At 49.6% G+C, this 24,902-nt stretch overlaps 1 protein-coding gene across 2 annotated transcripts; it reads left to right on the top strand.

Annotated features, from left to right (window-relative positions):
• Positions 1 to 15,617: 15,617 nt before the first annotated feature.
• On the top strand, positions 15,618 to 22,562 carry LOC144222892 (keratin, type II cuticular Hb5). 2 transcript variants are annotated; one of them, XM_077753595.1, is made up of 9 exons: positions 15,618 to 16,037; positions 18,244 to 18,452; positions 19,063 to 19,123; positions 19,253 to 19,348; positions 20,039 to 20,203; positions 20,464 to 20,589; positions 20,981 to 21,201; positions 21,935 to 21,966; positions 22,369 to 22,562. In XM_077753595.1, the coding sequence occupies exons 1-9, from the start codon at positions 15,618 to 15,620 to the stop codon at positions 22,560 to 22,562; spliced, it is 1,524 nt and encodes a 507-aa protein (XP_077609721.1). The 2 variants fall into 2 exon arrangements, with proteins under 2 accessions (XP_077609721.1, XP_077609722.1); XM_077753596.1 differs by having other exon boundaries at positions 21,935 to 21,970; positions 22,376 to 22,562.
• The last annotated feature ends 2,340 nt before the right edge of the window (positions 22,563 to 24,902 follow it).

The raw sequence follows: 24,902 nt of genomic DNA, 5'->3' as shown, positions 1-24,902 counted from the left end.
GAGGCCAGTGCCAGCCAGCCACTACCCAGGGAAGAGCCATCTCAATGTCACCTGCTTCTGTCCAGAGGCATCTGGACTCTGGGCCAGAAGAGACTCCAGCTACCCCTCCTGCCAGGAAGGCAACAGTGCCCTCCCCAGGGGTTGATCCAACCAGCGATTAGGGCAATTTTCTCACCACCTAGACACTCTGTCCGCAGCCCCAGTACACTGGCTTCTCCCTGACTCCCCATTTCTGTCCTTTGGATCACTCTTCACCCTTCAGTTGAACAGCCTAAAGAAATGCGCACTCAATACAGTCACACAAATCAGCGTGCAGGGGAGGAAAGGAATGATCCAAAGCCAAAACAAAATATGCTTGGGCAGCAATGCCATCCATGCCTTGGACTAATTTGGAGAATGGAGAGTTGGCTGTCCACATGGCAGGTGTCTTTAGCCCACTGTCCTTTATCCCTTCTTCTTCCTTTCCCTGGCAGGAGAAGGTTCTTTCCTTCTCTTCCTCACCCAGAAGGATGCACAGTCCTTCGTGACCTAAGGATCCCTAAGTCCCCTGAGATGGTTCTTCTCCAAGTGGCAGATGTCCTAGCTGCTTCTCTCCCAGGGTCGTCGGTTTAATTCCAGCATGTGAGGGCACAAGGTGGCTGGGCTGCAGATGGAGAGGTGGGCTCTGCTAAGCTGCATGCGCCCCGTCCCTGTGGGTGGTGTGAAGGAGCCCCAGCCCCAGCTGTAGCAGGTTTATGTCTGCAAGCTCCAGGGGGGCCGGGGGTGGGACAGGGTGCCTGTTTATACTGTTCTTTGCGTTGCTGGGTTTTCAATAAACTTGCCAAGCTAACATCACTAGGACTCTGGCCTCTCCTTCTGGATCACACTGCTGATGAGGGAGATTGCCTCCTAGACTCCACTAGGCCAGCCCCCTGGGGACTTGCCAAGGGCAGAGGCTGCTTCATGGGCACAGAGGAGGCACAGAGGAAAGAGGACTGGGAACCCTCCCTGGAGGGCCTCACAGCTCACTGGGGGAGAGGAAAAATGCAGCAAAGGCCCTGAGAACAAGTGCCCGGCAGCTCACTTCTCTCCTGGAGAGAAGTGCCCTGTACCTCATGCCCAACACGAACCCTTCCACCTATTCCCCGGCCTCCGCAGCCCTGGATCATTGCTGGACCTCATCTTTCTGTCCTCACTCTTGTCTCCATCCAGCTTACTCACCATGATGCTGTCAGGAAGGCCTTAATCACATAGAAAACTGATCATGGCTCTCCCTTACTTGTAGCCCTCAGTGGCTCCCCATTGCCTTCCAGTAAGAGCCCAAACTTCTTAACATGGCATACAAGCCCTGAGTGTTCTGTGCCATCTGTTCTGTGCACCCCACGCTGGCTCTCATCCTTTATTCGTTCATCCACTAGACATTTGATAAATTTGATAAATGCTTACTACTTCTCAGGCATGGTGCCAGGAAAACAGCAGTGCATAAGATTTGGTCCTTGCCCTCAAAGAGCTTATCATCCAGGCTCAGATGGACAGGTGAACAAGCACTTATGACTTGATATGCTAAGTGCTGTGTTAAGAGTGGAATCCATGCTGCAACGCACAGAGGAGAGGCCCAGCTTAGACCTGGAGCATTATTAAAAGCTTCCTGAAGGATGTCAGGTCACAGCAGAGATGTGAAGGATGATGAATTAGCCATACTGACAAGGAAGAAGTGCTCCAATCAGAGGAAACAGGGTGTGCAAAAACCAGGAGGTCAGAGTCGGATGTCGCTGGGGCTGAAGATAGCATAGCCTGCAAGGGACAGCACAGGTGGGGGCGGGAGCCGGCCCAGGTGCGTTCTCACCTCGAGAGTCCTCCTTCTCAGAGAGCAGGAAGCATACCATTCATCTTTATGATGCTGCCTTGTCCACACCTTAGCAACCCAAGAACTTGCACGTTGCTCTGCTCACAGCCGAAGGCCTGCCTGACCCTGGACTCACCAGCCACCCACCCTCCTGCTTACAGGAGCTCCACACCACCCACTTCACCTGCTATCATGTGAAGTCACACACACCCCTTGGGTGGCAGCAATGGCAAAGGGCCCTTGCCCAGACTCTGTGCCTCTCCTCAGCCACACTTCGTCTACCCTGTGGCAGTTATCCATTTATTGCCTGAGCTCCAAATTCACCCTTATTGCCTCCTCCATGAAAATGAATCTGATCTCTCTAAATATATTCTTTTGCTAGCTGGCATCATATTAATTAAGCCTTGCCGGTAGGCATTTCCAGAGACACTAGAGAGACAGTATAGGAGTAGGATTTCCTTCCACTGAGCTCTCTCAAGTTTCTCTATTGCCAGATTCCTATATCCAGACAACTGCTATAATGTCAGGCTCCCACAATCCACAGCAGCAGCCAGGAGCTTCCCCAGCACCCCTCATGGGCAATTTCATAGCCAGTGCCTCCAGCAGAATACCTCTTCCTAAAAAGCTCTCCCCAACATCCTAGAAGGTAGACTTTTCCTAAGTTCTGGATGGGAGATTTCCAGCAAGTTCCAATAACATGGCATCACAGTGACTTCCCTGGAATCCAATGAGCAGCAACTGTGCCCTCTCCAATGAGACCAGGAGCTGCTCAATGATGGCTTTTCTTTGGGGGCCCAGCGGTAGTGACTGTCCCTTACATCTGTCATTCTATACTCTCTAGAGTTCTCTGGACTTCTTACTAGCCATTCTTTCATGATTCCAGCCCTAATATTATCTATATGAAACTTCCCCTGTTCAAGATGCTGTGCAGTATTATCCCCCGATTGGACCCTGACTGACACATGCCCCTTGGACAGCATGGCTTCCAATCTCTAGGACCAGACAGCAAGCCAATACTGGGACTCCTCAGGCTCCCATCACTAGTTTCTTCTCTTCTCTTTGTATTCTACCCCATAGGTTATCTCACCCAGTCAGTATTATGGTTTTAAACGTCATCCGTGTGTCAATGACTCCTAAGTTTGTATCTCCAGCCCACACCTTCCATTAAATACAGGTTGGTATATAACGGATCGCTTATTGACATCTCCATTTGTATATCTAATGGGCATCTCACACTAAAAACATCCAAAAATAAGCTCTTCACCTTCCTTCTTCCCCCTCCATACTGCTCCTTCCATACTAACAACATCTCCATTCAGTTGCTTAAGGGAAAAAAACACTTTACAGACATCTTTAAACCCTTTTTCTATCTTACATCCCCATGAATCCATCGGCAAATCCTATCCACTTAATCTTCCGATAATATCCAGAATTCAACTGCTTCTCACTACCCCCATGACTACCACTGAGGTCCACTCTTGCCTGCACTACTGCAGTAGCCTCCTATCTGGACCCTCTGCTTTCCCTCTCACCTTTCCTCAGCATGTCTCAAAAAGCAGCCAAGGCGATCCTGTTAAAACTAAGTCAACTTCCAGTTGCATCCATGATTAAGTAAGCCTATTTATTATAGCCTGTCTCTCCCACTGATAACAACTAAAAACCCTGGATAAAATCCAAAACAACTATTAGAGGACTATGAAAAGTAAATAAAAGCTGGCATATCATGGCAGGAAGACACAAGTGAAGAAGCAGCCATGTTTCTCTTTTCCCCGTGCTCACATGGCAGGTCCTCATGGTAAGGCTGTGAGCCATCAGCATGATCAACTATAACTCTAATAGAAATACCATCTTTTTAACCAGGGGAAGCAGGAAAGGGAGCCCCTGTGGACTGGAAAATATGAAGGGGTAATCCTCATGTTTTCCTCTTTTCTCTCATGGCTTTGGCCTGAGAGCAGATTCCAGTCATGAAGCTGTGCAGCAGCCATGATAGCAGTAAAAACTCCAAGAGAAACCTGATCTTTCTGGAAGAAGGAGCCAGGAAAAGAGACCTCACAGAGGAAGGATTGAGAGAGGAAATCTGAAAAAGAGGATTCCTCTGCGTGTTAATCCACACTTGTATAAGTTTTGGGCTCTCCCTTGAGCTACGCATGCATGAGAAACACAAATAGCATGCCAAAGCTTTGAAAACTGAAGTAAGATTTAAATCATTGCACATGTTTCAGACAAACCCCTAAGTGGAACAGACACAGGACATACACAAATCAGCAAGCAAAGAAAGGCTTGGAAAATTGAACTAAGTTTGGAACCACTTCCCACAGATGGAGAACTTTCAGTCTGAACCTAGGTAGGCAGATTCCCTACTAAAACAAACAAAACAAAACATAAAATTCTTCAGAAGATTTTAGCAGGACCGAGAGTCTATACATCATAATATTTAAAATGCTCCATATACAATCTAAGATTACTTTTATATCAAGGAAGCAGGAAAATGTAACCAATTTTCAAGGGGTAAAGAAAATCAACAGATACTAATCCCAAGGTAATACAAATATTGGAATTATCACACAGAGATTTTAAATTGCTATTATAATGGTGTTTCATAAGATAACACTAAACACATTTGAAATGAATTAAAAGGTAGGATTATCAGCAGAAAATAGAAACTATAAAAACAGAACCAAATGGAAATGTTAGAACTAAAAAATATTACATATAAAATTTAAAAACCATTGATGGGCTCCACAGCAAAAAGGAGGGGACAAAAGAAAATAAAAAACTTGACGATATAGCAATATAAATGATCCAATATGAAAAATAAAGAGAAAATAATATTGAAAAACATTTTTAAATTAGAGAAAAATGACATAGCTAGAGAAAAAAATGACACATTATGTATATCTATGTACAACAGATTTCTCATTAGAAACTACAAAAGACTAAAGAAAGTGGGAAAACATCTTTAAAGTGCTGAGAAGGATGGGATCATCAACCCAGACTTCTATAGCCCGCAAAAGTATCCTTAAGAAGTGGAAAAAAACAAAAAACAAAAACAAAAAGACATTCCCAGATGAAAGAAAACTAAGGGAATTTGGCACCTGCAGACCTACTCTAAAAGTAAGGCAAAGGCTTTTAGAATAAGAGAAAATGATACTAGAGAAAAACACAGAACTTCAGGAATACAGGAAGAGCAACAGAAATGGTAAATATTGGATAAATATAAAAGACTATTTTCCTTCTCATATTCTTTAATATATATATATAACCACTAAAAACAAAAATTATAACATTGTTGGGGGGTTCAATGTATGTAGATGAATATCTATGACAACTATAACATTTTGCATAAAGTAACAAATTAACTCCAGGAGACTGTGAAACATTGGATTATGTACATTGTAATCTCTAGAATAGTCATTCATTAAAAAAATAATACTAAAGGGAAATATTCAAAGTCAATAGATAAATTAAAAGGAATACTTTTTAATATTCAAATAATCCAAAAAAGGCAGGAAAGGGGTAGCAGAAAAACAAAAATCAGAAGGAACAAAACAAAACAAATAATAAAATGGTAACTCTAAGTAAAACCATGTTAATAATCACATATGATGTAAATGTTCCAAACATACCAAAGTTTTTTATAATCAAAAAAACCTGGAATGATNGTGTGTGTGTGTGTGTGTGTGTATATATGTATATATATATACATATATATACATATATATATATACATATATATATAGTTAAAAGGGGCAGTTCGGCAAGAAGACATAACAATTCTAAATGCATATGCACCTAATAACAGAGCTTTGAAATACATAAACCACAAAGTGATAGAACTGAAAAGCAACATGGGCAAATCCATGATCATACTTGATTTAAACACTTCTTTCTCAGTAATCAACAGAACAAGTAGAAAATCAATGGAATACAGAAGACTTGAACCACACTATTAATGAACCTGACCTAATTGACATTTATAGAACATTCCACCCCAAAATAGAAAAATTACACATTCTTCTCAAGTGAAAACAGGGAGCATTCACCAAAATAGCCCATTTCTGGGCCATAAAACAAATCTTAACAAGTTTTAAAAAGTCAACCCCATACAAAGCATGTTCTCTGACCATAGTGGTATTAAAATTATAAACCAGTATCAGAAACATATCTGGAGAATACCTCCAAATAGTTGAAAATCAAGCAACACACTTCTAAATAACACACAAATCAAAGAGGAAGTCACAAGGGAAGTGAGAAAATATTTTCATTGAATGGCAATGGAAACACAGCATATTAAAATTTTAGGATCCAGCTAATCCAGTGCTTCAAGGGAAATTTGTCACATTGGATACTTAAGTTAGAATAGAAGAAGGGTCTCAAATCAATTATTTAAGCTTCCCTCTTAAGAAAGTAGGAAACGAATAGCAACATAAACAGAGGGAGCAGAAGGAAGGAGATAAGAAAGATAAGAGCAGAAAACAATGACAGTGAAAAGCAGAATGACAATAATGTAACGCAACAGAAAAGCTGGTTCTTTCCGAAGACTGGTAAAATGGGGAAACCCCTAGCCAAACTGAGCAGGAGAAAGAAGACAAAAATTAGCACTATCAGGAGTGAAAGAGGGACATTTCTACAGACACTCCAGATATTAAAAAGATAATAAAGGAATATTACAAGCGGCTTTATGCCCATAAATCTAGGAACTTAGAGGAAATGGATTAATTTCTTGAAAAACACAAGTTACCAAATCTCATTCAAGATGAAATAGATAATCCAAGAACAGGGCCAGTTTTATAAGTATGTGTGGTATTGTGATTTATAATAAGAAATAGATATTAGGATTTGCCCCTTCCTGGCATAGGGCTTCTAAAACCCTTGGAATTTCCTAAGCAAGGAGATTGATAACGTTGCCTTTTGTTACATTAATAAGGTGACCTTTAGCCTGTACCCCAGGAGAGAGGCTAGTTGCCAGGAAACCAAACCAGTGATTAGAGGGTTGGAACTTCCCAGAGAGGGGAGAGGGGCTGGAGGTTTAATGGATCAATCAGGACGGTGTTCTGAAGCCTCCATAAGAACCTAAAAGGACTGGGTTCAGAAAGCTTCCGTGTTGGTGAACACACGGAGATATGGGGGGAGTGGCAAAGCCCCATGCCTTTGCATCTCTTCCACACCCCGCCCTATGCATCTCTTCCATCCGGCTGTTCCTGGGTTACATCCTTTTATAATAAGCCAATAATCTAGTATATAAAATGTTTCTCTGAGTTCTGTGAGCTGCTCTAGCAAATAGACAGGATCCAAAGAGGGGGTTGTTAGAAGCTCAAATCTATAGCTGATTGCTCAGAAGTCCAGGTGATAACCTGGGCTTGCAACAGGAAACTAAAGCAGGAGTGAGGGGGACATGGAGGGGGTGCTGTAGGGCTGAACCCTTAACTTGCGGAATCTGATGCTATCTCTAGGTAAATAGTGCCCGAACTGAGTTGAATCGTAGGATATCCAGCTGGTGTCCAAGAATTGCTTCCAAGTGTGGGAAAACCACCCCCAACACACACACACTTCAAAACTGCGACCAGGACTCTTAGTGTGTGTCCTGTGCAAAATCGCACAGGCCCTACACCATAGAATGCTCCAAGCACGGTTTAACTGATTGTTGTCATTACAATCTTGAAATGTTAAATTTTTGAAAATTCTTGAAATTCTTAATTTTTAACAACAGGGCCTGCTTTTTTATTTTACACTGAGCCTCATAAATTGTGTAACCAGTCCAACCTGAACACCTGTAGGTCTACTAAAGAAACTGAACGTGCAGTTTTAAATCTCACAACGACAACAACAACAACAAAAAACCTTCAGGCCCTACTACTCTCACTGGTAGTGAGAGTCTATCAAACATTCAAGGAAGATCCGATCCAGGCTCCTCCAAAAAACATAAGGGGAAGGAAATTTCCTAATTCCTTTAATGAGAACAGCATTAGCCTGATATCAAAACCAGGCAAAGACACAAAGACATAAAAGAACAAAAGACTGGGGATGCCTGGGTGGCTCAGTTGGTTAAGTGTCCGACTCTTGATTTCAGCACAGGTCATGACCCCGGAATTGTGGGCTCTCTCTGAGCACGGAGCCTGCTTAAGATTCTCTCTCTCCCCCTGTCCCCTTCCCTCTTTCTCTCTTAAAAAAAAAAAAAAAGGAGAAGAAGACTGAAAACCAATGTCACTCATGAATATAACTGTAAAAGTCTTCATCAACAAAATAGTAGTAAATTGAATGTAGCAACAAATAAAAAAATAACGTCCGTGACAAGTAGGGTTTATCATAGGCAAGGCTAGGTCAACTTCCAAAAATCTGCTAATGTCGTTCATGATATCAAAAGGGTAAAGAGAAAGAAAGTCATATGATTATCCTTAATATATGCAAAAAAGCATTTGACATAATGTGACATCCATTCCTGATAAAAAGTCTTAGCACATGAGGAATAGATGGGAACATCCTTAACCTGGAGAATGGTACCTACAAAGACAGAAAGCAATAAACAACAAACCTTCAGTTAACAGCGAACTTAATGGTGAAAGGATGCTGCGTTTTTCTTCCCTGAGACCAGGTAAGACCAAGGTAACTGCTCACACCACTCTTAGCAGCACACAAACTGGCCGGGCCAGTGAAATAAGACAAAAAGGAAAAATAAGTCATATGGATTGGAAAGGAAGATACAAAACTCTTTCTATTTTCTTTTTTTTTTTTAACACTTATTTATTTTTTAGAGACAGAGAGACAGCACGAGCAGGAGAGCGGCAGAGAGAGAGGGAGACACAGAATCCGAAGCAGCCTCCAGGCTCCGAGCTGTCAGCACAGAGCCAGACACGTGGCTCGAACCCACAATAAACCATGAGATCATGACCTGAGCGAGCCGAAGTCGGCCGCTCAACCAAATGAGCCACCCAGACGCCCCTGTTTCTATTTTCAGAAGACATAATTTTCTACATAGAAAATCCCAAGGAAGATTTTTTTGAAAACCTCCTAGAACGAATAAGCGAGTTTAGCAAGGTTGCAGAATGTAAGGTCAGGATACAAAAACCGACTGACTGCCTTTCTATGTACAGGCAAAGAACAGTTGGAAATTAAACGTTCTTTATGTACCATTTGCAATAGCACTCCCAAAATGAACTGTTTTGGCATAAGCCTTTACAAAGTATGGGAAGGATCTATCTGTGTGCTGAAAAATCACAAAACAACAATGAAAGAAATCAAAGACGACAAATAAATGGAGAGAGACGCTCTTCATGCACTGGAAGACACAATATTGTTAAGAGGTCAACTTTCCCCCTAAAATTCTCTCCCAAGGATCACATAGGGTTCAAACCCATAGACTCTGGTGTAGGAAGAGCCAGTACAAATCCCAGGTGCTCCGCTTACTAGCTGTGTGACCGGTGGTCATAAATAAAGGCAGGAATTTTTCATGCTTTAACTCACTTCATTGCTTCAATAACCTTACGTGGTAGGTACTTCTATTATTCCCTCTTAAGATCTTTTTATGATTATTTGACAGATGACAAAAGCAAGTCCCACAGAGGCTGAGTGAGTGGCGGACACAGGCACTCTGATTCCAGAGCCCACACCAGTCACCACATTGCTGTTGTGTCAATCTTAATAAGACTCTTGCCTCGTCTGTAAAGTGGGAAAATATCCCCTTCTTCAAAGAGTCATTGTGGAGGTGACACACAGTGACATAACTGAGGCACTCAGCACCTAGCCGGGCGCACAGTGGGTGCACAGCAAATGGCTGCTATTGTTTTCATAATGGCCGTGGCGGTGGTTCTAGTTTTATGACTAATGGGGAGTAGCTGTGTTCAGCAGCTCCGCCAGTCCCGTACCAAACATGGGCGGATGCTCAAGAGTCAGCAGACTGTTTCTGGCGCCTTCTAGCCGGCCTCTCCGGCTCTGCATCCTGGGCTCAGCGGGCCCAGCGGTGGGGGTTTGCTGCCCTCTGCTGGCCGCCAACCTTCCAGGAGGCGCCACACGGGATTTTCCAACTATATTGGCCAAATGCTCTTGTGGGCAGTTTAGAATCTTTTAAAACAATTTTATCCTCCCAAATTGTGCTTGGAACACAAATATTACAACGATGAATAGCCTCTTTAACAAAAAAAAACTCATCCTCTCTCTCACCAGCCCAGCATAGCCCTGTTTACACCGTTCTGTGTCTCTTTCGGTCTTTGTTCCCACAGGTGTTCGGCAAACCACTGCCTTCACACAAGAATAAGCCATGGTGGGCTCCGACCCCTGAGGGCTTCAAACTGGGTGTGCTCCTCAGGGATAAAAGGCCAGGTCTTCCCACAAGGTGACATTTTCTGCCAACATCAAATATCTAAAATGTCCAAAGCATCTCTAACCCATACACTCAGTCAACAAATATTTACTAAGCATTTGCTATATTCCCAGTGCTGTTCTAAGTGCTTGGGGACCACCAATGAACAAAACAGACAAATCTTTGCTCCTGTCCACTTGTTTTCTCTTGCTTTCATGGGGAGTAAGAGGAAAGACTGACCATAACCAATAAATAGAATAAATAATTCAATTATTGAGTATGTTAGAAGGTGTTAAGTGCTATGGGGAAGAAAAAGATCAGAACAAGATAAGCCTGACAAAGCATGCCCAGGGGATGGGAGGCCATATTGTCATTATATAAAGAACCATCAGGGAGCCTCTTTGAAGGGGAGAAAAGACCCAGAGGTAGCAATGGAGCAAGCCTGAGGCTGAAGGAAGAGCATTTGGGGCAGAAGGGACAGCCAGTACAAAGGCCCTGAGTTAGGAGTGTTGCAGGCATGTTGGGGAGCAGCGGGAAGCCAGTGTGGTGGCCAAGAGCAAGATGACGTGAAAGAGGGAATGACCGGGTCAGGTGGTACAGGACCCTGTTGGGCATCCTGAGGACTATGTCTTACTCTGAGCAAAATGGGGAATCACCAAAGCATTTGAACAGAGGAGTGACAGGCTCCAACTTCATATTTGAAGGGGTCTTTCTAGGAGTTGAGAACAGAGTGGAGGGGAGCAGGGCACCCAGGGAAGCCACATGCCAATCTTATGTGTTTTATAAATAAATATATATAATTATAGGCATAGGTATAGAGTTACATGGTTGTATATATAGCTTTAGATAGCTGTTTTTCTGTTGAGATTTAGGGAAATGGTTTGAGTGCTAAAAAACAAAACAAAACAAAAAAAAAAAAACAAGAAGGGGGCACCTGGGTGGCTCAGTTGGTTAAGCGTCTGACTCTTGGTTTCAGCTCAAGTCACAATCTCATGGTTCGTGAGTTCAAGCCCCATGTCAGGCTCTGTGCTGGCAGCTCGGAGCCTGCTTAGGATTCTCTCTCTCTGCCCTTCCCCCACGTGCACTGTCTCTGTCTCTCTCCAAATAAATAAAAAAGTTTAAAAAATTTTTTAACACAAGAAGAAACCAAACCATTACTAAGGTCTGATGCTGAAATTAGAGTCCTTGTATTAACTGATGAACTGACCCAGAGTGGCCACAGGGAACAGCAGAGCCAGCAGGGAAGGCCACCTGCAGGAAGGCGTGTGGATAGGGTTCGCGAAGAAACAATGGGGCTTTCTGCAGTTCCTGGTAGGGAAGCCTGTGAGAGGGAAGATGGGCAGGCCTAGGAGCATCTGTACTGACTGCATGGGGGCCTCCCCACCCCACACCCCCAACCCTGGATGCACTGAGGACAGCCCAGTGGGTCACCGAGCTCCTCCCGGCTGCTCAGACCTTACTCTTCTCACACAGGGTGGTGACTCATGCCCCCAAGTCTTATAAAAGCCGAAGAATGTGTTATGGGGCTAGAAGACCCTTAAAGATCTGTGTCCCAGCACCAGGACATGGTGTCAATTCCAAAACTAAAAAGTGTGGAGAAGGCCAGCAGACACGATGGGTGATACTCAACTTGAACGAGCTGTGTGGGCAGCGGGCAGCCACCAAAGCCCTGCTCAGGACAGGTCTTGTCCAAAGGGACTCCATCAGGGTTGATTCCAGAGAATCAGCCATCCAGGAAGGATAGAAAGATGGTCCATGAGAGAGCCCCGATGGATAGAAATCCAAAACTGCAGGAGCCAGCAGGCAGCTAGCTATAAGGGCATATGGGACAGGATTGGAAGATGTCAGTGCTCCTTTATCTTTGGACAAATCCAGGAAGCCTTCCTAGAAGCAGGGGGATTTTAAGCACCATAGGGAGAGCAGAAGGGAAGGGAGGTAATGAGCCCTAACAAGCATTCCCATTTACGCAGCACTCAGGAGGAGGATGGCCCATCTGTGGGCCATCTGATGGGCATCTGTGGGCAGGTGTGTGAGTGACAGGCATCTGGGGAAACTTCGGAAGATGAGAACCAGGAGCAGAGCAGATTCAGGTGGAGCTGTGGCTGCTGCCTGGGTCTCCAGGGTGGGGTAAAGCATCTCTCTCGCTCAACTAGGTCTCAAAGGCTTCCTGGAAGAAGTGACCTCTTGGGAGCATTTTACATTGTAGGAAAGATGTGGGCTATTAAGTGCACATTCCTGACACTGGGTGTGACCTTCAAAAGATATGGGAGCAGGAAGGGACAGGACCAAAGAGGGTGATGAATGACAGCACCCAGGACAAGTGGGTGTGGAGGGGGATAATTGGAGTTACCTGGGAAGCCCCAAAAAGGGCATTTTATGAGCTGCCTGCTGAGACAGAAGAGAAATCACAGCCTCCCTCTGACTAGTTCGCAAAGGCTTCCTGGAAGAGGTGGCCAGCCATTTAGGAACATTCCAGGCAAAGGTGTGACCAGAGAGGAGGCTTGGACGTAGGGAGAGAGATGCAGGGAACCTATAGGGCACAGTGGCGGTAAATGAGAAGGTCAGTGAAGGGAGGTCGACTCCCACCCAGAGTTGATCCCATAAGCAGAGGTGGTCACAGATGATGAGTAGAGCCAGGCATTGGGCTATGGCTTCTCTGTCTCTTTCTTGGGAAGAACTAGACAGCAAAGGCTCAGGTCCCATGGGTCTACATAAACTTCCAGGGCTGGTGTGTCAGACTGCCGTGGCCTGTGAGTTTCTCGCTTGCCCCAGACACCCTAGGAACAGCCTCACTGAGAACGTAGCCTCCCTTTCCAGCCCAGCGGCTCTAGTCCAAACCACCATGCGGATAGCCTTCCCCAGCAGCCCCGACTGGCCCTGGGCTCGGCTGTGAGCTGCAGCGATGCAAACTTGGCCCAGCGCCCATGAGCACATCCTTTGCCAGGCTGGGGCCTGCCCTCCCTCCTGACACACTCCAGCCCTCCAGCCCTTGTTCCCCACATCTCCTGAATCCCCCCAACCACCCCTTCCCCATCTTCTGTGCCCAGGCCCAATTCGAGGCAGATGTTTGGAACCTGTGTGTGTATGTGTGTGTGTGTGTGTGTGTGTGTGTGTGAGTGTGTGTGTGTGTGTGTGTGTGTGTGTGTGTGTGTGTGTGTGTGTGTTGGAGGCAATGGAGAGCAGCTGACTCAGGAGCCTCCCTCTGGAACAAAGCCTCCACTCCCTCCTGCCCTCCTGTCCCCAAGGAGAGGCAGAAATGGATCTAGCTTCATCCTCTTCAACAAGCTGAAGGAGAGCCGAGGCTTATGAGAGTTGAGAAGAGGGGTTTTGTGGGCTTTCCAAGCTGGCTGAGCAGAAGGTCCACCCACTCTCCACCTCCCACACCCACCCATCCTCCCTCCCCCCGACCCCCCACGATGTTCAAAGGGCCCGAATCTTTTTTGGCCCATACACCAGATCCAGGTCTACACAATAGGCAGTCAGGAGCTCACTGTCCAAGGTGCCAGAATACATCCCTGGACCCAGNGGGTACTGGGAATCACACTCCTTAGCCTCCTCTCTCCACCCCCAGACTCCACCCCAAATTTTTATACTAGTGAAATCAGGTTAAAGGAAACATTAAAAGCAGCCTTGAAAGGGTAAAGAAGTCATAAAGGTGCAGAGGAGGTGAAGACCATGGGTGGGGCAGGAAGTACACCCACTCTCTGCCGGGTGAGGGGTGCAGGGGGTGGTAAGGACATTCCTGATAGGAAGCAAATCCCCTTCCTTTATTCAGGGAAGCACACGCTTGTGTCTTATGCATGTAACCTTCCCAACAATCCTAGAAGGGAAGGATGAATTCCACAGTACAGTCAAGGAAACAAAAGCTTAGAGCAGTAAGAAGGTCCCCAGAGCTGCACAACTGGGAAGCATCCTCTACCAGTCCTTCCGACTTTGGTTATGCTGCCCAGCCCAGGTTGCTAAGCCCCAGCTGCACCCCCCATGGCTGACTGTGATCTGAAGATCCTTGGGGGCCAGCTGGTAAGGCTGCCTGCCCCTCCCTACCATTGCCCAAAGTCTCTCTGCCCTCCTTGGAAGAACACACGTGGAGTGTGGAGATAGAAAGCAATCATCCTGGTCCTGGGTGAAGACTTACTTCGGGCCCAGCTGTGGAGAGGAGCACAGGACCAGGACAGAACATCAGGCGTGTGAGGGAGGAGGCAGGCAGGGGCTGCCCAGTGGCAGTGACTGTCTCTGGGAGGCTCCCTGGAGGGGTTGTCGCCCTCCGAGGAAATTCCTCTGCCCTTCTTCCCTTCTTCTAGAAGTTCCTAACACCCGGGGTGCCTAGCTGGCCTCCCTGGGGGCAAAGACCACATCCCCCAGCTTTGTGCTCAGTGAACATTAAAAGAAGAGCAATCATTATCCTAATAAGTGGCTCCAGGATACACAGGGAAGCAGGGACGTTATGAGGACCTAGGCACCCACAGCCCCCCGGGGAGGCAGAAATCACAGCGTCCTCTGAGCAGAAAAAGCCACTTTCCCTCCTCCATCTCTAAAGGTTTTCTCTATGGGGGACCGTTTCAGATGTGCCCCCCTTCTGGCTGGTAGTCTTGGAAGGAAGAGAGATTCAGAGAACCTGTTTCTTCTTAGAGACCCAAGAGAAGTTGCCCAGAGCAAGTTCCCAGAAGCCAGGTTACCCCAGGATTGGCTCCCTCCATCCTTGCAATCCGGTGGGCGAAAGTGGCCGAAAGGAAAGCCTCCCCATTATCCCCAAGTAGCCATTATTGTGGCCCCTGAGAGTTGAGTGGTTTGCAAATTGCTGGGTGAGAAACGAAGGCTCTGAAACAGAGTCTCTGGTCGAGAATCCAGAAGGTTCTAAGAGACCATGGGCTCTAGCTCTCTGTCCTACAGGGAGCATGGTCAAAATGGCCCCACGGGTCTGAACCACCTTCCAGGCAATCCTACCTGGGTGGATTCGACGTGCCTGATCCCTCAGCCCCCGAAACACAGTGATTTACTTGCAAACGTGTCCTGTGTGGAGCCTGGAGGACAGAGGTAATGCGTTCTCGGGATCTCCCGGGAACTGGGGCCCTAGACCCTCCCCCTGAGACAGTGGCCCGGCCTCCACCCCCGCGCCAGCCACCTCAGACTGCTGTGGAGTTCAAATCCGTCTCCCAGTGTGGGTTGGGGCCATCTGAGACTGAGAGAAAATTAATTACTTAATGTATGTAAACGAGCTTTGAAGATGAAAAGTGCAAACACAGTGTCCGTAATAACATCTTCAATACTTTTACGGAGGCCTCAAGTCGCCGCTGAGCTCACCTTTAAGATGAGNTTTCAAACTCCCCAAGCCAATAAACAACATAAAATGGCTTTTCACTCCTTTTATGCAGCCAACCCCAGCTCTCCCCACCAATAAAAGGCCCAAGGAGGATCAGAGAGGCCAGAGGATCCTAAGCAGCGCACCCAAGACCTCACTCGTTCCCGCCGCACTCAGCCTCTGCCCAGACGCACACGATGTCCTGCCGCTCCTACAGGATCAGCTCAGGATGCGGGGTCACCAGGACCTTCAGCTCCTGCTCGGCCGTGGCCCCCAAAACTGGTAACCGCTGCTGCATCAGCGCCGCGCCCTACCGAGGGGTGTCCTGCTACCGGGGGCTGACCGGCTTCGGGAGCCGCAGCCTCTCCAACCTGGGCTCCTGCGGGCCCCGCATGGCCATGGGCGGCTTCCGCGCCGGCTCCTGCGGCCGCAGCTTCGGCTACCGCTCCGGCGGCGTGTGCGGGCCCAGCCCGCCCTGCATCACCACTGTGTCGGTCAACGAGAGCCTCCTCACGCCCCTCAACCTGGAGATCGACCCTAATGCGCAGTGCGTGAAGCACGAGGAGAAGGAGCAGATCAAGTGTCTCAACAACAGATTCGCTGCCTTCATCGACAAGGTCAGTGAGGCCTGGGATGATGGTCCAGAGAAGGCCCTGGCCTGTCCTCCCCTCGGGAAGGTCCTGTGTGTCGGGGAGACCGTGTGGAGCCAGGTTTGAGACGGCGGAAGGAGAGGATGGCAGGCCAACGTAGGCAAAGGATCAGTTTCTGTCTCTTAATCCCAGCAAGGCACAGCAGAGGGCCCAGAGTGGTCCAGAAACAGTCTGTGATCTAAAGTGCCTGTGTGCTTCCGGAGACAAGGCCACACAGGAATATCTGAGGTGCCCCCGAGAAACTGGATTGGGCACTGGCTGCTACAAGAGTGGGAGATAAGGGGGAGGCAGATGGCTCCCGGCCAGGCTGCTCAGGGAAGTGGGCGGCTGGGCTCGGAGCCACGCCACCCCTCCCCCATCTTTGCTCTGCCCCTCAGCAGTGTAAGACCTCGGGCATGTGACTTGTCTGGATAACAGAACCAGCCTCACATGCTGGTTGTGAGCACTGATGTCTCCATGCTTAGAAAATGCTGGCACATAGTAAGTGCTCAATAAACATTCGCTGTTAGCATTATTCTCCCAGGATGATAGTGGCCAAGGAGGTATGACAGTTAACCAGCCAGGGCTGGCACAGCCACCTTCACGGATGCAGGGCTGGGAATGTGGAAGACAGGCAGCCAGGCTCGTGGGAGGAAGCCCACAGATGCAGAGTGTGAAAACCAGCACACTGCCGTGAGGCTGCCTCCCAAAAATGCTACCCATGACCTTCCCTTTGTGCTGGCCCCTCTGCCCACGTGGCCTTGTTCTGGCAGAATAGATAGGACCCTGCTCTGGGGTTGGAGGCAGGGGCTCTTGGTGCGCTTAGTTCATCTTCAGAATGACCTAGGGGGGTAGGTATTATTATCTCCATTTTGTTTAATGTTTATTTATTTTTAGAGAGAGCGTATGCTCAAGCAGGGGAGGGACACAGAGAGAGGGAAATAGAATCCCAAGCAGGCTCCGCACTGTCAGCACAGAGCCCGATGCAGAGCTTGAACCCACGGACCGTGAGATCATGACCTGAGTGAAACCAAGAGTGGGACACTTAACCAACTGAGCCACACAGGCTCCCCTCCATTTATTTTTTAAATATCAAATTGGAGCTGAGACCGTTTAGATGAGCTGCTTAGGTGTACTTTGGTGGGACAGGCAAAGGGGACTCCAGGGACAGCAGACCTTTCCTCTCACTTACCATTTGTGTGACAATGGGCTAGGCATCCCAGTGTCCCCATCTGTACTAGAAGGGATATAATATCTGCCCCCAAAGGGTTGTGAAAGTGGAATGTAATTGACAGATGGGTAGATACAGACCGACAGACAGAGCTATAGGGCTGACCCTTGAACAACATGGGTCGGAACTGAACAGATCCACTTATAAGAGGACTTTTTCTGATAAGTACAATACAGTACTATAAATGCATTTTCTCTTCCTTGTGATTTTCTTAATAACATGTTTTCTCTGGCTTACTTTGGTGTAAGAATACAATATTTACTACATAAACTAAATACATGCTACTCGACTATTTATGTTATCAGTAAGGCTTCCAGTCAAACAGTAGGCTAATAGTAGTTACGTTTGTGGGGAGTCAGAAGTTATACGCAAATCTCCAACTGTGTGGAGGCGGGAAAGGGAGGTGTCAGTGCCCTTGACCCCTGCATTGTTCGAGGTCAACTATAGATATAGATGTGTGTCTGTGCGGGTGTGTATCTTAGCATGGGCACTAGCACCACACACTAGACTTTCAGTAAGTGTTGCATAAATTAATAAACGAGGAACTGCTAATTAAGGTAACAGTTAAATTAGTTGAGCATTTACCATGTGTCAGAAATGTTCTAAGCACTTTTCATGTATTAACTTGTTCAATCTTTACAACTCTAAGGGAGGCACTATTATCATCTCTGGTTTAGAAATGAGAAAAACAAGACCAAAAGGTTAGATGACCTGCCCACTAAAAGTGGCAGAACTGGACTTGAACCAGACCTCCAGCCTAAAGCCCCAGGGCGCTTGCCCCCACACCCACACTGCCTCCTGGAGGCCGGGAGCAAGTCCCCTTGAGTCACAGAGACTCAACCCCATGCCTTGCCTTTGGCTGGCCCTGGCTATTCAGTGAGCACCCAGGGCAGAAAGATCTCCGGGGGTCCAGGCACCACCCTGGGCTTCCCCTGAGTCTCTTTCCTCCACGCTGGGCGGCAGGTGCGCTTCCTGGAGCAGCAGAACAAGCTTCTGGAGACCAAGTGGCAGTTCTACCAGAACCAGCGCTGCTGCGAGAGCAACATGGAGCCGCTGTTCAATGGCTACATCGAGACGCTGAGGCGGGAGGCCGAGTGCGTGGAGGCCGACAGTGGGAGGCTGGCCTCCGAGCTCAACCACGTGCAGGAGGTGCTGGAGGGCTACAAGAAGAAGTGAGTGCGGCTGGACAGGGCGAACACGGGGAGAGGAGGAAGGCTCCACCCTCAACCTTCTTGAAGCAGCTTAAGAATCCTGCCTGTCTAGCAGCAGGGGCTGCCTGGAGCCGAGGGAGGGGCTGTCTGAGGTGGGGCCTGTGTTTCTTCAGAATCTTCGGCCCCACTTTACCCCTTGGAGGGTAAGACCCTCGTGAGTCTTAGAGCTGCTTCGATGGGGAGTGAGGAGAGGAAACCCAATGGAATTCTACAGTTTTCTGTGCTCCTACCCTGCCCAGCTCACATTATGATGCTTGCTCTGTGTTCTCACTGCCCTGGGCACTGGCCCTCTTTGGCTCTATGATGCACAGAGGAATTTAGATTTAGGGAACAGCGTGTGCATGCCCTGGTCTCAGCCCAGAAACAGCAGGACTGGGGTGGAATAAGCCAGTCTGGGCCAAGGGTTAGCCCAAGTAAAATAATGCACAAAATAGACACTGGAGAGGACAAGATAGTACTCTCTGGGACTCAATCCCTTTTGATTCCTGGAAGATCTTGCCTGGAAGCTGGTATATTATCCAAGTCCTCACCCCTCAGCTGTGACCCCTCTTTACCACCCCCCCAAACCCAGGTATGAAGAGGAGGTGGCTCTGAGAGCCACGGCAGAGAACGAGTTCGTGGTTCTAAAGAAGGTGAGGGGGCTGATCGTGGAGCAGGAAGGGAGGGGGACCCATCTGGCCAGCCTCGGCCAGGGCACGGTCACCACACTGACCCCGGAGGCCTCCCACACATACACACCCTGCCTTTCCCTCCACCACCAGGACGTGGACTGCGCCTACCTGCGGAAATCAGACCTGGAGGCCAATGTGGAGGCGTTGGTGGAGGAGTCTAGCTTCCTGAAGCGCCTCTACGATGAGGTAAGGGAGCCCCTGCCGACCAGCCACAGCAGGTAGAGGGGAGGTGGGGGACCTGAGAAAGAGGGGAAAGGGTGTGCCATGTGCCGTGTGCACACCTGATGTGTATGATGTAGCCCAGGAGAACATGCGGACATATCTGAGAGGGCCATGTTTCATGTATGTACGCAGGGAGAGCCTTGCACACGTGTTTGAGGACCAAGGAGTGTGTGGGCCCTCGGGCTTCTCCATGTCTGTGGAGTTGTTGTTGCAGTGTGTGTGCCTGTGTGCTGGTCTGGGGGTGTGTCAGTCTGTACACAGATATGCAAGTGTACATGTGAGGGTGGGGGTGCTCAGGGTGGGTCTCCGGTTAGAGAGGAGTCTTAATGAATGGACAAATCACTGGTCTTGGCATTCAAACCCCAGCCACCCAGCTGGGTGACTTTGAGTCAGGTCTTTTTCACATGCGGGGCTTCAGTTTTCGCGTTTGTTAAGTCAGGGGCTGTCCCCAGCTCCTCTCTGGGGCCCCTTCCAGCCTCCTTGTTTTATGATGTGCCTGTGTGTGAATGAAGGGGGGAGGGGAAGCACGCGGAGCAGGTGTCATGGAACGTGCATGACCAGTGCCCCCTCCAGAGAGTGGACACTACCCCTAAGGGTGGTGCCCATGGCCCAGACCAGGCACCAGACCCAAACGCATTGACTGTTGGCCCCCAGGAACTCCAGGTTCTCCACGCCCACATCTCCGACACCTCGGTCATCGTCAAGATGGACAACAGCCGGGACCTCAACATGGACTGCGTTGTGGCCGAGATCAAGGCTCAGTACGACGACATCGCCAGCCGCAGCCGGGCTGAGGCCGAGTCCTGGTACCGCAGCAAGGTGAGGGGCACAGGACACCTGCCTCTAGACATGACAGTGGGAGGGAAGCCAGGTGTATATTAAAGCAGGTCTCTCTTGTGTGAGGATTTTGATTTGTAGGGATGGTAAGACGACAGACATCTCTCAGTTTGGATGGTAAAGCAGGGCTGTCATGTATAGTTGCATAGGCTGAGCACTGTACAATCTCCCAACCATCTGTGGTATCCGAATGGGAGGAAACTCCCATCCTGAGCCTCAGGAACATCTCTGCTTGCCCCCAGTGTGAAGAGATGAAGGCCACGGTGATCCGGCACGGGGAGACCCTGCGCCGCACCAAGGAGGAGATGAATGAGCTGAACCGCATGATCCAGAGGCTGACTGCTGAGATCGAGAATGCCAAGTGCCAGGTATGGTACAAGGAGGGTTGGGCAGGGGGAGGATGTAGATCACAGTCTGCACAGGCACACTAGAGCACTGGGCATCTTGCCCCCCAGGAGGGCAAAGGCCTGGTCCAAATGAGGCTTCACAGTGTGCCTGTGAGGAAGCAGGGACCCAACCAAATCGCACAACACTTGAAGCAGGATAGGCCATTTCACTGATGTCACCCTCCTTGGCCACACAGCAACCACCGCCAGGGAAAGGTGGTGAAAGCCCCCATCTCCTTCCTGTGTTCAAGGTCTCATTAGATACGTAATTTCTCTCTGGACCCTGCTCTCCCTGCCCCCACTCCTTCAGCTCCGGTGAGCCAGGCTGTGCCTTCTCTCTCTTATCCTTGCCCTCACATCTCCTTCCTCCTAGCGGACCAAGCTGGAGGCTGCGGTGGCCGAGGCAGAGCAGCAGGGCGAGGCGGCCCTGAGCGATGCCCGATGCAAGCTGGCCGAGCTGGAGGCCGCCCTGCAGAAGGCCAAGCAGGACATGGCCTGCCTGCTCAAGGAGTACCAGGAGGTGATGAACTCCAAGCTGGGCCTGGACATCGAGATCGCCACCTACAGGCGGCTGCTGGAAGGGGAAGAGCACAGGTAGGGCTAAGGAGGATCTCCTCGCCAATAGGAGGGCCTGGTCTCCTGGGACCAGGAGACCCTGTTTCCCTGTTTCTCCTACGTCTCTACCCACTGCTAGTACAGCTCAAGCTTCAATAATCGTCATCATTTATCCGTTACTTAGTATGTGTTGGCCCGGGCCACATGCTCATTTTAATCTCCACAATCCAAAGAGGTAGGTGTCACTTTTCACATCCAAAGATGAGGAAATAGGGCTCAGCGTGCAGTGACTTTCTCGTGGCCACAGTGAATAAGAAGTGCAAGAGGCAGGACCTGTGCCCAAGTCGTGTGCCTCTCAAACCCAATTTTTCCAGAAGCTCCCTACACAAGGCTCGTGCACCGTCAGGACAATGCACTCCATATGCTCTTCCACTAGCTCTTCACTGGCACAAAGCCCTTCCACACACATTGCTGCATTTGATCTGACTCTCCTTTCCATGAGCCTGACCAGCACTACGCAGGGTGCGGGGTCGCTCGGATTGGCGGCAGCCGGCAGAGTTCATCATCACGCCCACCTCTGCTTGAAATCAGAAGGCTGTCTGATTCTGTGTTCCGAGAACGGTTTGAGAAAGAACCTGATCGTGAAACGCAGACTTTGGGGGGCCCTCCCTGCCTTGGGAGGCAGTATCTGTAGACAGGAGGGCCTTCTCTGTCCCTGCCTCAAGGTATCCAGCTCAGTGTCCTTAGCTAATCGAGTTTTCTTTCCCCGCAGGCTGTGTGAAGGTGTGGGCTCCGTGAATGTCTGTAAGTATCTGCTTGAACATCCTCCAAAAAAACGGCTTTGTGTATGGGCTAAACTGAACCTGGAATGCTTCCGGACGGGGAGGAGGTAGCCTCCTCCCCCGGCTCCTCATGGGGAGCATCGCTGAAGTTAGGGAATGCTGCGCTGAGCGCCCTCAACTGGTGGCGATGTGAACTGCAGGCCGTGGAAATGGGGCCGTGGCTGCTTTGCCCCTCCGGGTAGGGGGTGCTCACTTCCTTCCTGTCCCCGCCCCCTAGAAGGGCTGAGATGCTGAGAGGACCTGGGCCTCAGTTATTAACCAGTGTGCCTCTTTCCGGAGGAGGAAGCTTCTGCTATACGGAAGCTCCTTGGTTGGTGAGGTGAGGGCAGGCCTCTCACCCTCTGTGTCCCCTCTGTCCCCACAGGCGTCAGCAGCTCCCGCGGCGGAGTCTCCTGTGGGGGTCTCACGTGCACCACCACCCCGGGGCGCCAGATTGCCTCTGGCCCCGTGGCCACGGGAGGCAGCATCACGGTGATGGCGCCCGACTCCTGTGCCCCCTGCCAGCCCCGCTCGGCCAACTTCAGCTGCGGGAGCAGCCGGTCTGTCCGCTTTGCTTAGAGTCCGCGGCTGCCTGCGTTCTTGTCCCCGGAGCGCAGGACGGGGTGTGAGTGGAAATCGTGTGCTTGCTTCCGGAATCTTCCACATGTTCCTACAGAGGGGAAGACCCTCAGCCGCGCTCTGCCACCTGCTCGTTTTAGGGAGTTGTTTTCCTGGTTCTCCTCTGGGCTTCAGTCAGAGAGTCTTTCCCAGCCCTTCCCGGAACTCCGGTTTGATTCCAAAACACAGTGGCTCGTTTGTATTATTCTCCAAGCTCTCTGGGACACTACCAATCACCCAGGGTGGCTGGGCTTCATGGGAGCCTGACCTTCCCCTGAGACAAGGAATGAGGCTAACATCGAGCTGAGTCTCCCACAACCTGAGAATCTGAGACTAAGTCCTCCCTCCCAACAGCTACCCTCTCCTGGCAGGGAGGTCGGCTGCGGGGAAGCACTTGCCCCAGGGGTTATTTTTGTTTGAGTTTTGCTTGTCTCTCTGACTGACTGCCTTCTTTGGGTTAACCTGTCCCAGCCAAACTCCTCCTGTGACCTCCCAGTTGATGGGCCATTACAGAGGGGAAATCTTTTTGACCTGGGACAGGTCTTGCTATTCATTGCACCTTTATACATTTCAAAAAAAAAAACTCCAAGGTTGCTCCAGATCGCCGCCTGCCGGTGCAGGAGGGATCTGTCTGATGCAGAGCCGGTGGGATGGAGAAGGTTAGGCCACTTCCTGGGTCTCCCTCTTGTTAAGACTGTCTGTGGGTGCCTTGCCTTCTGGGTTGTCTCAGCCTGTGTTTCAATAAATGCTGCTTCCGTGCAAGGATATGTAGTCTTGTGAATGACAGTGACTCGGCCCCAACCCCACCTGTGCAACACTCAGCCCCATCTCCAGCGGGCCAATCCTTTCCAGCCCCAGGCAATGTTTCCCTGCCCTCCAGTGATTTTGCCTCTTCTCCCAGCCCAGTCCTCCTCGGTCCACTCAGGCTTGGACTACAGCTCCAGCTCCCCCCTTGACCTTCCGCTCCCTGTCCCCACCCACTATGCCCCCAGCAGCCAGAATCCCACCCCAAATTCATTGTTCTCACCCCCCCCACCTGCTTCAAACCACTTCCCAGCACGTGTTTGTGATCCTTACGCTAAGTGCAGGCTCCCTCCGTCTCCTCTTTCCACAGCTGCTCCTCAGCCCTTTGCAACACACCCATCCCAGTGCTGATCTTCCCAGATGCCCCCTCCACCCCATGGAGACAAGCCCACCCTCTAAGCCACCTGTGACCATCCTACCTGGACACATAAGCCATCCCACGCCTCTCCTCCCTTTGCCCAGTGCTCTCTGCGCTCTCCCTTTCTACCCTCCCTCCCACACTCACCATTCCCCTACCCCTACCCCACACTGTCTCCCCACCCTGAGGATCTCTGGATCTGACCTTGTGGCTCATGGCCAGGGAGGTCACTGGGTGTATCTGGAGCCTGGATCAAGCTGTGGAAGTTCTTTCAGGGCAGGAAGTATCTTCCCCTAGCTCTGCCCCTCAACTAAGTCCCAGGGTGGGGCTCCAGGACTTGTCAGGCCTGGGATGGTTGGATGAACTTGGGCACCTGGGAGAGCAGGAGAAGCCGTGTGGACTCACTTCCATATCTCCATTAGGAAAACAGTTTGGCTGGGGTGCCTGGGTGGCTCAGTCGGTTAAGCATCCGACTTCAGCTCAGGTCATGATCTCACGGTTTGTGGGTTCGAGCCCTGCATCAGGCTCTGTGCTGACAGCCAGCTCAGAGCCTGGAGCCTGTTTCAGATTGTGTCTCCCTCTCTCTCTGACCCTCCCCTACTCATGCTGTCATGCTGTCTCTCTCTCACTCTCAGAAATAAATAAAACATTTAAAAAAAAAAAAAAGGAAAACAGTTTGGCTGTTACCATTCTAGGCGGATGTCCGCCTGCCAGCGCCCTCTGCTGCCCCACCCCCAAGCCTTTCCCTGGGAGGAGAAGTTGAGTCTCTGTGTGCTCTGACAAACCCCGACTTCAGCCCCAGAGACTTACAGATCCACTGTGGAGGCAGCCGGCCCCTTCCGCGTGCTCAGGCTGCTGCCATTTGAGGTTTGCCGGGTGACACTAGGCAGGCCTCCTCCAAGTTTCCCACTGGCCTCCCTCCTTTCACTCACCTCCCTGGGCCTCAAGGCCATGCTCATAACCACAACAGGACAACGTTCACTTTAGGGCACATCATTCATCCATAGGAAAGGTAGAAAATTAGGGGCTGAAAATCAAAACCTGAGCATGAACTCTGCCGTTTCTCAGTGAGACATCGGGCAAGAAGTGGCCCCCATGCATTTTAGATCAGCCTGGGGGGTATGTGACATGAGCCACCT

The sequence above is a fragment of the Crocuta crocuta genome, unplaced genomic scaffold (assembly GCF_008692635.1).
Source record: "Crocuta crocuta isolate KB4526 unplaced genomic scaffold, BGI_CrCroc_1.0 scaffold30, whole genome shotgun sequence".
Lineage (NCBI taxonomy): Eukaryota > Metazoa > Chordata > Mammalia > Carnivora > Hyaenidae > Crocuta > Crocuta crocuta.
This window is presented reverse-complemented; position numbering and strand designations above follow the sequence as displayed.